We start from the raw sequence: 11,217 nt of genomic DNA, 5'->3' as shown, positions 1-11,217 counted from the left end.
CTTCCCCCCACCACCCACATAATTTTGACAGCCAGAAGGTGCCAACGAAGAGCTTCAATACTCGTTTTCTTGCACATCCTCAATAGGCGCGCAACGCGCGTATAGATTTTACATACTTGTTAGACACGCGTAACCTAATGATACCTACCACCCAATTGATGCGGGTAACGCGCACAGAGATATTGGTTCCTGGCCAGGACTGCATTTCACAGGAGCTTTGCAGACCCATAACCTGCAAAAGAGGATAGATGGGGCGTTTGGCCGCCATAGCGATGGTGGTCAATGGCGCCGTACTGTACACAACCAAGTCGCTCACACTGTGTGCCCCACGGCCTGTTCGACCCCTCCATTCGCAGTAACTTACTGTGTAGCTACCTGCTCATTCTTTTCCGGCCCCACCAAACCATCTAACCAACCTACCAATCGATCCGTACACTACCAATGTCGGGACAGATACCCACCTGAGCGTACCAGCAACACACGGTGAGAGGGGAGGAAGCAGCAGCGAGCGAACTCACAACAAACAAACAACTTGGGACAATGACATCGCGCGTCCCACACCTCCTCGAACCCTATCTCTCCCTCCCGCCAGAAGCCTCCCTCGTCTTGCTCACCGGCGTCCTCGGCGCCAGCACCAACTGGCTCGTCCTCCGCCACCTGTACGCCCTCCTCAAATCCAATCCCAAGCCATCAGCTCATCTGGGGAACGGGACGGGTATTGCAGATGCGCTGAGGAGAGGGACAGAGAAGGGGGGGGTAGACGAGGAGAACAAGAAGGAGGAGGAGGAGGAGGGAAAGGAGGACGTGGCCGTGCTCCTCGTGAGCTTCCTTCGCGACTTCACCTTCTGGAGAGACGGCCTCGCCCGGCTGGGGATCGACCTCGAGGCGGCCGGGCGGCGCGGCAAGTTTGCGTACGTGGACGGGCTGCCCGCCGGCGGGCTCTTCTCGGGCGGCTCGGCGGCCGGGGCCGAGACGGCGGGCCGCGGTCAGGTATCGCGGCAAGGGTGGCGGCGGACGGCCGCGGCGCTGGCGGGCCCGAGCGACATCCGGGACACCGTCTTGGCGAGCGTGGAGCACTTGCGGAATCCTCATCACGGGGTTGGCCCCCGCACGCCCTCGGGGGATGATGAGGGCGAGGCTGGGAGGAAGGTTGTGCTAGTGATTGACGGGCTGGATTTCGTGCTTGCTGCGATGGATCCGAGTTCGCGGCCAGGCGGTCCGCCTGATGCTGCGTGGACGGCTATGGGGGTGAAAGAGGTAGTGACGGAGTTGAGGGAGGTGAGTTTTATGTCGGGGTCCAGAGTGCGGAGAAATAAATGGGCGGTAGCTAACATCATTTCATAAGGCAACACACGCTGCTATCGTCACTCTCGCGGCCGACGACCCCCTCATCAAGGAGCAGGAAACGACGTTAGAGAAGCAGCACGCCTGGTTCGTGTTGAGTCTGGCCCACGAGGCCGACGCGATCCTCAGCTTGCGGCTGCTCGACACAGGCGCGGCCCAAGACGTGAGCGGAGTTATCAGAATCACAAACAGGAGAGACCCTGCACAGAATCACGAGTATCTCTACCACGTGGGGGGCGACGGTGGTGTTAGAGTATTCGAACGAGGCCAGTAATGAAGATGATACCCCTGGTAATCGGAGTGCCACTTCCGTTTTCCCCCTTACTTGCCAGGTCGCTGCACGCTAGGCTGTCCTACACCGGCGGGGCCGCCAGTCGGTTCTTGCATCCCCAGAGACCATGTCTCTGCCCTTTCACACGGAACCTGCCCGGAAAAAAAATGAATCTGTGTGATTGGTCCCAAACGTGACGCCCGTTTCATGACCTGTGCTCGATGCAATTGACCGTCTTTGAACCGAGTCCCGTGCGCGCGAAATCATCCCATTTGTGATGTAGCAGCGGAAAGCGAGTAGGTCCGTCCGGAAAGTGTCCAGCCCATGTTACACCGCTCGCCGAAAACGATCCATCCCGTCGTCCACGCCCCTGCCGTCATAACAACCCATTATGAAGAAGTGGAAACCGCGGGGCCGCGAGCGCCCTTGGGGGTGCCGGTCCGGAAACCGTTCTTGAACCGCCTCGAAACTGTGCTAAGGTACCGCATCCTGCCGGTACCGGTGACCTTTCTGCGCTTCGCCTTCTCGGACCAGTTGTCTACAATGCGGCCGTGTCAGCGATTGATCCAGCAAGAGGGGTTTCGGTGTTTTGCCGTCGAGAACGTACACTTGCGGATCTTAGCAGAGGGGTAGCCGCACGACGCGCAGACCTTCTTCTGGTTGTGGAGGGACCGACGGCTGGTGAATGTGTTAACTTCCGCCTTGTGAAGGATGTCTTGTTGTCTCCGTTGTTCGCTAAACGGTCGAATCGTCTTCGTCTCGTCTTTGCTTATCGGAGCATCGACTTACCCGCAGCGTCTGCAGAGACCGTGGGTCTTGGTGTGGCTGGAAATGACCGTCAGCATTCAGGATCCAGAAACAGAGCTGTTTGCGTGGAGGATTGAAACATACCGCTTGCCGAAGCTGGAGGTACCCTTGGCTGTAGTTGTATGTCAGCACGGCTGATCCAACATCAAGAACGCCAATATCCGTAGTAACGCCTCCGAAACTATTCAGAGAAGGAGTTGTTGGTGGAGCGTAAAACGGGGGGTGATAATGTCGTCGGGTCATGGGAAGTCGATGTGACGGTTACGGGTGTTGACCAGGAAAGGGACTGGAAAGCGTCGGGGAAGGGCAACATACTCATTTTGGCGATGTCTCTGAAGAATAAATGAGTTAGTCTCAAAGATAGCAGAACAGTTGTATGCCACCATTGAACTTACCTGCGTCGTCGTCGACAGGCGGATCGTTGTGATGTGCAGGTTCTCGCGGGTCAAGGATCGCGAATTTTTGGGAATGTGTGGCCGAGCGATTTCCTTGGTTAGGGCTGCGGAAAAAATTCAGCCACACTTACGCCTCGGTATGAGTGTGTGGCTGAATCTTCATAACGCCCCACATATGCCGGACCTGGCTTTCGGGCCAGCACCCGGAGCCGGGCCCGACCGGGGGTTATTGTCGTACTTGCCAGCCCGTGCAATGCCCGTCTTCGCGGACGCCCTGCAAACATTCCCACCACCGACGTTATCCTCACATAACTAGAGGGAAGAGAGATGTCTTGAATTGATCGTGTCAGAAAGGTTTCTTTTTTTTTTTTTTTTTTTTGGTTGGTTGTGGGCAAGGTGTCAACTCATTCACGCCATTGATGTTGAGAAAAAGGTTGGCGAGCCTGCTCGGGGCAATTGCAACGATCCCGTCGTAGCTACATGGTCGAAACTTACAAGCATTCAAGAATCAGGACTATCGTGTGGCAGAGAAAATTGGAACTAAAAACAAAGAATTCCGGGAAGTTCTCTGTTCACATTGAGTACTGTTAACTAACAGAAGCTTCGCCAATTCCAAGTTCAGAGCTTCAGTTTGCTAAACTCGGCCAGAGTTCTCTCGTAGTTCTCCTTCGCCGCCTGAGCATCGGCCAACTTCTTCTTCTCGGCTGTGAGGACCACATCGCTGACCTTTTCGAAGCCCTCACGGCCCATCAACTCCTGCTGCTTCTTAATGGCGAGCTCGGTCTTCTGCAGCTTGGTGTTGATCTTCTTGATCTCCGCATCGATGTCTGTGATCTGCGTGCTAACTTGCAGCAGCACAGCTACGTCCGCGGAGACGACATAAACGGCGCAGCCCCTTGGTGACGACGCCTCGTCCGCGTCGGGACCGAGAACGCTAATCTCGGCAATGCCCTTGCCCGACAGAGTCTTGATAGCCTGGAGCTGCGTCCTGACCTTGTCCAGGCTTGCTGTCGTGGATACCTTGATGAAAGCTTGCCCGTCCGAACGAATATTGTAGTCAGCAGCCAAGGAGCGAAGACCGCCGGCGCACTGAAGGCCGAGTTCGTAATCCTCAGCATCCGACGCAAATTCTAGCGAGCTATCCGGCTGAGGGTACGGAGCCAGCATGATGGAAGGTGTCGTATCGTTCTTGATACGCGGGAGACGCTGCCACAACTCCTCTGTGATGAAGGGCATGAACGGATGCAGCAATCGCAATGCGACATCCAGCGTCCGATACAATGTCTGCTGCACGCTCTGCTGCTGCTCTGGGGTGCCATCGCTCAGGATACCTTTGCTATTCTCGATGAAGACGTCGCACAGCTCATCATAGAAGAATTGGTATGCGAGCTTTGTGCTGGTAGAGAATTGCCGGGCTTCGAGTGCCTCGTTGATGCCCTTGACGGCAGAGTTCATGCGATGAAGTATCCAGCGCTCCGGCACGGAGAGAGCCGAAATGTTCAACTCCGAAGCCGGGACGAAATCCTGGGGCAACTTGCCCAGGACATACTTGCTGGCCTGCCAGATCTTATTGCAGAACCGGCGGTAGGCGTGCATCACCTTGATGTCAAAGTTGATGTCGCCTCCACCCGTGGTGTACGAGAGCAGAGTGAACCGGAGGGCGTCTGCTCCACACTCGGGGATACCACCGGGGAAAGCAGTCTTCTGATACTTCGTGGCGCGCTCAATCTCGTCCTCCTTCAGGTTGCCCGTCAGGAGCTTGGCGTGGAGCGACTCAAGGTCGATACCGCTGATGATGTCGAGAGGGTCAATGACGTTACCAAGCGACTTGCTCATCTTCCTGCCCTCAGAGTCGCGGATGAGACTGTGGCAATACACCTCGGTGAAGGGAACTTGGCCCGTCAACTTGAGGCTGAGCATGATCATGCGGCTGACCCAAAAGAACAAGATATCCCAACCCGTTTCCAGCATGCTGGTGGGGAAGAAGTTCTTGAAATCAGGATGCTCGGTGTTGGGCCAGCCCAGGATAGACATGGGCCACAGCCCAGAGCTGAACCAAGTGTCCAGGCAGTCAGGGTCCTGTTCCAGGCGGAACTTCTTCCCGGGGAACTTGGCCTCGGCTTTCGCCTGGGCTTCCTCTGGCGTCCTGCCAACAACCCACACGGATTTGTCGGTCTCACCCTGGTCCTCTTCTCCATCAAGGATAACACGGTAAGCCGGAATGCGGTGGCCCCACCTGAAGCGGACAATTAGCACAATGCGATCGCTCAGAAAAGGGATGCAGCACGTACCAAAGCTGACGAGAAATGCACCAGTCGTTGACATTTGACAGCCACCTGTCGTAGGATTTCCTTGCACTCTCGGGGCTGATCTTGATTTTGCCCTCCTCGACGACTTTCAGTGCAGCCTCCGCCATCTCCTTCATACGCACCCACCATTGCGGCGTCATATACGGTTCAATGACGTCCTTCGTCTTTTCGCACAGCGGGATGACCATCGCGTGGGGTTCTTTCTTGACAAAAAGCCCGCGCTTGGTTAGCTCCTCGACCACGGTATACCGAGCATGGAACCTCTTCTGGCCCTGGAACATCGGGCCAGCATTCTCGTTGAGAGTGCCATCCTCGTTCAGAATGTTGATGAACTCCAGGTTGTGGCGTTCACCCAGCTTGTAATCGTTGAAGTCGTGGGCGGGAGTCAGCTTGACAGCACCTGTACCGAACTCCGGATCGACATAGCTGTCTTCAACAATAGGAAGGAGACTACATCTTGTCAATAACTGAATATCCGTGCCAAGACAGGTGGCTCGACTAACCGATCCGTGAATGGGTGGCGCGCGAACTTGCCCACTAGATGAGCGTAGCGGGGGTCACCGGGGCTAACGGCAATACCAGTGTCGCCGAGGATGGTCTCGGGACGGGTGGTTGCAACCTCGATTGTTTGGTCCGTGCCGTCGATCGGATACTTGAAGTATGTCAGGACGCCGAATTCAACTTTCCGGTCATATCCTGGCACATCGAGCATGGTGCGGCCGGTGATCTCTTTATTTTCCACCTCCAACGAGCTGAGGGCGGTCCGCAAGTGCGTACACCAATTGACCAAGCGGCTGGACCTGTAGATGTGGCCTTCTTCGTGAAGGCGGCAGAAGGTCTCCATGGTAGCCGCACTCAGGTTTTCGTCCATGGTGAACGCCTCGCGTGACCAGTCCATCGACCCACCCATAAGCCTCTGGGCGTTATTGATGCGGTTATGGTACTCTCCCTTCCACTCCCAGACGAGTTTCGTGAAGGCCTCTCGTCCAAGCTCGAGACGCGTCTTTTTCTCCTTCTTCCAAAGCATCTTCTCGACCACGGACTGTGTCGAGATACCAGCGTGGTCGCAACCGGGGACCCAGAGCGTAGAGAACCCCCTCATCCGGTACCACCGAATCAGAGTGTCCTGGAGCGAGTTGGCCAAGGCATGGCCGCAGTGCAGGGCGCCAGTCACATTGGGAGGCGGTAGAGGAATGACAAACTTCCCGGCGTCAGGTGACCGCGCTGGTCGCGGCTGGAAAAAGCCGCTCTTCTCCCACCACTGGTACCAGGCCGACTCGACCGCCTTGGGATTGTATGCCTGGAAATGCGGGTGGTCGAAGGGCTGGATGATCTTCTTCTCGCCGGCCGGGGTCTCGTCTTTGTAGGGAGGCAGAGCGGGAGCCTGGGCCTTGGGAGCCTTCTGAGCAGGCTGAGCAGCATCTTTCTTGGGCTGCTGCTGTTTCAACTTCTCCTGCTTAGCCGCGAACTTGGCCGCCTTATCAGCCTTGGCTTTCTCCTTTTTCTCTGGTAGTTGTGACAGATTAGCACCGGTGTCGGCAGCTGGGTGACTCAGCGATGGGGTTTGGCGCTCACCGTTCTTCTTGACTGTTCCCGGATCGACCGCGGGAGCGGCAGCGGCAGCGGCAGCGGCAGCGGCATCGGGCGCGTCGGGAGCCATGTTTGCGGGTCGTCGAAGGGAGTAGTATCGAGGCGATGGCAGGATGAAAGCCGAGGGAAGTTTGAGAAGCGGTTCCCGTCTCAGGCTAGCCAGTCGCCGGAACGAACTCAGCATCCAGGGCTTTTGGAGGGGTCAATGGGCCAAAGAGGGGCGGGAGGTGACTTTGAAGAGGGGCCCTTTAGGCTTGCAGGAATTTCTGCCAGTCAACCAGAAGGGGGGGTCACTGCATGAGTCAAATGGAAACGGCTCCAGCTGCCACCAAACCTATCCCCGGCAAATTCAGCCGACCCCACCGCGGGCACCAAGCATCGGCCAGCAACACAAGCACCGGTGACTAGACCTGCTCGTTTCAGCATTCCAAAGGGAACACTGAAAACATCACTTTTCGGGTCTTAAGTTTTTTTCTGTTTTGTACGAAAATTACAAGAACTCAATCATGGACCGTAGAGTTGCCTGAAATTGTCGATCGATGCCCACCGTCCAGACAGTGGCGTGCAAACAACAACAGGCGCTTGTCACATCTCGGGTTAGGGTTGGGCCCTGTGTAGCAAAATGCGAAGCAAGCTCCCGTGCTCCAGTTTCTCAGTTAGCGTTACCGTCATGTCTACTGTGAAGGTCAGGTACTATCCGTCTTCGTGCACTACAGTTCCTTTGGAAAGAAGAGAATTTCCATTCGAAATTCTCTGTTGTGCAGATTTCTCAGTCTTTACTACCCCTCAGCCACAGGCCGACACCAATTATCTATAACTACCGAGAAAGCTGAGGCCCGATAGGAGTTGCACGAGGGAGGCGCGAGCATGCGGGGAACCGTTGCTGACCCCTGCAGCGCAGGGTTCGTATCAGTACGAGTGAGTACATACGCAGTACAGACAAGCCTCGGTCTCACCCCAAATTACACACATAATCGCAGCGTGCTTGGCGTGTTTACGTGTACACGTACCTGTATCCTCAGGCTCCCGTCGTCAAGGTTCAAGATGGGGAGAGGTTGGGCATGCGCAACGCAGGTAGCTTCCCAGTTGTGGCACCTCCCCCACTTGCTGTTGCCATCACAAGCGCTAGGAGCATCTTCTCGTCATTCATCCTCCTCTTCGGCAACTTTAATCACACCACTCCTTCTTCCCCTAGTACGGAGTTGGACTTTGTCTACACAAATGACTCTGAGCATCACGGCCTGACTCTGTGAGCAGCGCCACCCAACTCACTACGTTGCTTGAGTTCTTAAGTTCAGACTTACTATCTTGGCCATCGCGTCCTCGAGTACCGCGTGACAGCCCCACGATGCGGCCTCCGCGGATTGCTATCCTTGTCCTCTTTTCTGCCGCATCCCTCTTTCTCGTTTGCCGATCGATTGCATCTGCTCGGCGCACGGGTCCCGGAACGGCGTCGCTATCGCAGAAGTCATCATTCCGGGCGTTATTCTCGTTTTCCTCGCCCTTCTCACTCTTCCCGCCAAGCGCCGCCATCAGCCTCACCGATGACAACAGTACCTTCTTTCCTGCCAGACCAGCGGCATTCGGTCCTCCTTTGCCTGCGAAGGGCTTGAGTGGACAACTTTGGATAGGGAGTGGCTTCTCGGATGAGACCTTGCAAGAGGGTGAAGGAGAGGGCGAGCTCGGTTGCAGCGATATTCCGGGATGGGAAGATGGGAGGTTGAAATCGGCCATCAAAGCAGCAGCACAAGGGTCGGCCAGCAGCAACGCCAATCCGCTTGTTGAAGCCGCAAAAACGCCGGGGATGAGCGACCCAGGGAACAACATGTTGGTTGGCTGGGACGCGGTTTCGAGGAAACGACCTCGTGCCCAACCGAAACCCCCGGACGATGGAACAGACGACTATCTTCACCAAGCCCTTCAGCAAGCGAGGAGCCCTTACAGCAATGAACCAACAGGCTCGGGGATGGACCACGCCGATATTCAGTCGCTGCAAGAATCGGCAGAAATCACCGGCAAGATAGCCTTACTGAGCCGAGGAGGCTGCGGCTTTCTCGAGAAGGTCAAGTGGGCACAGCGTCGAGGCGCCATCGCTCTCATTGTTGGAGACAACCAAAAAGGGGGACCTTTAATTCAGATGTTTGCGCGGGGCAACGTGGATAATGTTACGATTCCCTCAGTCTTCACATCGTGGACGACCGCGCACTTGCTGTCTTCGCTGATGCAACCGGGTAGTGCCATTGAGGATGTTCTTGGGGGGAAGGGAAATGCTCAACTAAAAGTCCGTCATTCCAGCAGCGGCGGGACGAGCAACAATGCGAGGATGCCGCCGTCCTCTCCAGGGGACACGACAACGCCTGGCTCGTTACAGAGATCCGAGAGGTCAACTGTGGCAAGGAGAGGATGGATATCCCGACTTTTTCGCTTGGGTGATACCCAGCATGTTTCCACCGACACGAGTCGGCCACCAACAAGCGGCAGGCTTGACTGGGTCCCGGTCGATGCCTTGGATGACGAGAATAACAAGCTCTTCAAGCCCAGCCTTGACAAGGCGACAAAGGACAGCACGAAAGGCCCTCGCGAGTCTTCCGAGGACGGTTTTGAAATTGGGGTACAGGATTGGCGTGAAGCGGACTACGCAAGAACGGCTGCGCAGAACGATGACGTTCTCAGGCGCGCTGGCGAGGCTGAGAACACGCCCCTTGCCGACATCAATAGACCCAAAGGTGGAAGTATTACTCCGAGCAGCGGTGAATATGTGTCGGAATCAGTGGGAAAGTCTATTTCCTCGGGGCCCAGAAAGTCGAAATCATCTTCAAGTTCGCGGGGCGGACTGCTGTCGAGAATCTTCGGCAGCGACGACGAAGCAAATGAGAACACAGACCACGCGGCCGACAAGACCGGCGGTAGTTCAGCCACGACACCAGCTCCGGCTCCTACAGCTCCTGCCGGTGACGATGCTCATGAGGGCCTCTGGGTCACTATCACACCGACTGGCAGCGCCAGTCCTTTCTTTGACACCCTCTTGGTCCTCGTAATCAGCCCTCTCATAACCTTAACAGTTGTGTATGCTCTCCTTATCTTACGGGTAAAGATCAGGATGCGGAGATGGAGGGCTCCGAAGTCGGTCGTCGATCGTCTTCCGGTACGAACGTATCATACAATCGCCCCTTCTCCAGCCCCGTCACCGGGAAGCCCATCCTCGAAAACACCCTCTCCAAGGAGTTCATCGCCCACAACACCATTATTGCAAAGCTCCTCAGAATCTCAACCGCAGTCTCACGCCGTTACGGGCACTTCTGATTCGGGCGAACCTGTCAGCGCACACTCGTCGTCGCAAGCAAACCGGGCGCCTTCCCGTGGGAAGAACTCGCGTGGTATTTCTAGCGAATGGAAGAAGTACATGGGAAGACAAGTGGAGTGTGTCGTCTGCTTGGAGGAGTATATCGACGGTGTCAGCAGGGTCATGAGCCTCCCTTGCGGACATGAGTTCCACGCTGAGTGCATGTAAGTTGTCAATACCCGCACGACGGGAAATTTCGAGTAGCGTGCTGACGTCAACCAGAACACCTTGGCTCACCACCAGACGTCGCACATGCCCTATCTGCAAAAACGATGTTGTTCGCTCATTAGCCCGTGGTACTTCCTCTGGCCCGCAGTATGAGCCCTTCCGCGAGGACGACTACGAGAGCAGCAGTGGCGAATCTTCCGACACTTATCAGGAGAGGGTCCCTTCTCCAAACGGACTTGAAGACCTTGAGCGCGGCCCTTCCTGGAATCAATCACCCAGACAAGATTGGCACGCAAATCGCAACGATGTGTGGTTCAGCGCTCTAGCGAGCCGTTTTGGGGGAAGCTCATCCTTTTCAACGAGGCGGGACGGCTCTGGAGCTGACCGTGGTCGATAATTGGTGTTCTGCGGATTGGAACACTCCGCTATGGGATACGAGAACATCCTGGCTGAAGCGTTGACAGTGGTTAGCGTACAGGATGGCGTTTTAGCTCATCTGTATTACTCTTTTGGCGGCTGGATGGAAGGTACTGGCGTTTTAGTGCATCGTTTCAAGGCACCGGGACATATTGGTTAGTGGGTATGGGACTGACGCTCGTTTGCTATTTTATTTTGTTTTTAAGTCACGATACCTTGTCCTATTACTTCTGACGACTCGAGATAGCTTGATCGACTTATGGAAACGGCGGGGAAAAGGGCTCGGGGTTACTTGCTAAGGGAATGGTTTGTTTGGCTATTTGCAAATTCCGTTCGGACTACGTCTACATAGCTGTGAGGCTGCTTAAATCAGAATTCCGAGTATTATCAGCTTAGGCCCCTAAATTGGCATTTTCGCGTGCGCTTCTAGAGTTGCGATGTTATAGACTCGGTGCTCGGGCGAACTGGCTGTTGGCGAGGGTGGGAGTGCCAATCACCCCACATTCTTGCTTGGATTGTTGCGCTCACCGCGACTGCCTCAACCTCGAACGCCAACGGTGACCGTACCCCTCT

The 11,217-nt window shown here is 55.7% G+C and overlaps 4 protein-coding genes across 4 annotated transcripts; 2 read left to right on the top strand and 2 right to left on the bottom strand.

Annotated features, from left to right (window-relative positions):
* Positions 1 to 418: 418 nt before the first annotated feature.
* Positions 419 to 1,618, top strand: P884DRAFT_326798 (uncharacterized protein; the record flags this gene model as incomplete). The annotated part of the gene is made up of 2 exons (XM_069445496.1): positions 419 to 1,278; positions 1,346 to 1,618. Exons 1-2 carry the CDS (start codon positions 541 to 543, stop codon positions 1,616 to 1,618), a joined length of 1,011 nt encoding a protein of 336 aa, XP_069300932.1. The 5' UTR covers positions 419 to 540.
* Positions 1,619 to 1,678: 60 nt separating this feature from the next.
* On the bottom strand, positions 1,679 to 2,757 carry P884DRAFT_235859 (60S ribosomal protein eL37). Its single transcript, XM_069439969.1, has 5 exons — positions 2,738 to 2,757; positions 2,507 to 2,534; positions 2,405 to 2,440; positions 2,223 to 2,293; positions 1,679 to 2,153 (listed from the first exon to the last, which is right to left on the bottom strand). The coding sequence occupies exons 1-5, from the start codon at positions 2,739 to 2,741 to the stop codon at positions 2,005 to 2,007; spliced, it is 288 nt and encodes a 95-aa protein (XP_069300931.1). The 5' UTR covers positions 2,742 to 2,757; the 3' UTR covers positions 1,679 to 2,004.
* A 678-nt stretch (positions 2,758 to 3,435) lies between these two features.
* Positions 3,436 to 6,786, bottom strand: P884DRAFT_191744 (tRNA synthetases class I-domain-containing protein; the record flags this gene model as incomplete). The annotated part of the gene is made up of 4 exons (XM_069437610.1): positions 3,436 to 5,053; positions 5,109 to 5,576; positions 5,630 to 6,632; positions 6,702 to 6,786. 4 exons carry the CDS (start codon positions 6,784 to 6,786, stop codon positions 3,436 to 3,438), a joined length of 3,174 nt encoding a protein of 1,057 aa, XP_069300930.1.
* Positions 6,787 to 7,793: 1,007 nt separating this feature from the next.
* P884DRAFT_216256 (uncharacterized protein) lies at positions 7,794 to 11,024 on the top strand. The gene is made up of 2 exons (XM_069439305.1): positions 7,794 to 10,223; positions 10,282 to 11,024. The coding sequence occupies exons 1-2, from the start codon at positions 8,065 to 8,067 to the stop codon at positions 10,622 to 10,624; spliced, it is 2,502 nt and encodes an 833-aa protein (XP_069300929.1). The 5' UTR covers positions 7,794 to 8,064; the 3' UTR covers positions 10,625 to 11,024.
* Positions 11,025 to 11,217: the final 193 nt, after the last annotated feature.

Source organism: Thermothelomyces heterothallicus, assembly GCF_042370625.1.
Source record: "Thermothelomyces heterothallicus CBS 202.75 unplaced genomic scaffold P884_scaffold_2, whole genome shotgun sequence".
NCBI lineage: Eukaryota > Fungi > Ascomycota > Sordariomycetes > Sordariales > Chaetomiaceae > Thermothelomyces > Thermothelomyces heterothallicus.
Note: the sequence above shows the minus strand (reverse complement) of the source record. Positions and strands in the feature narration are given on the sequence as shown.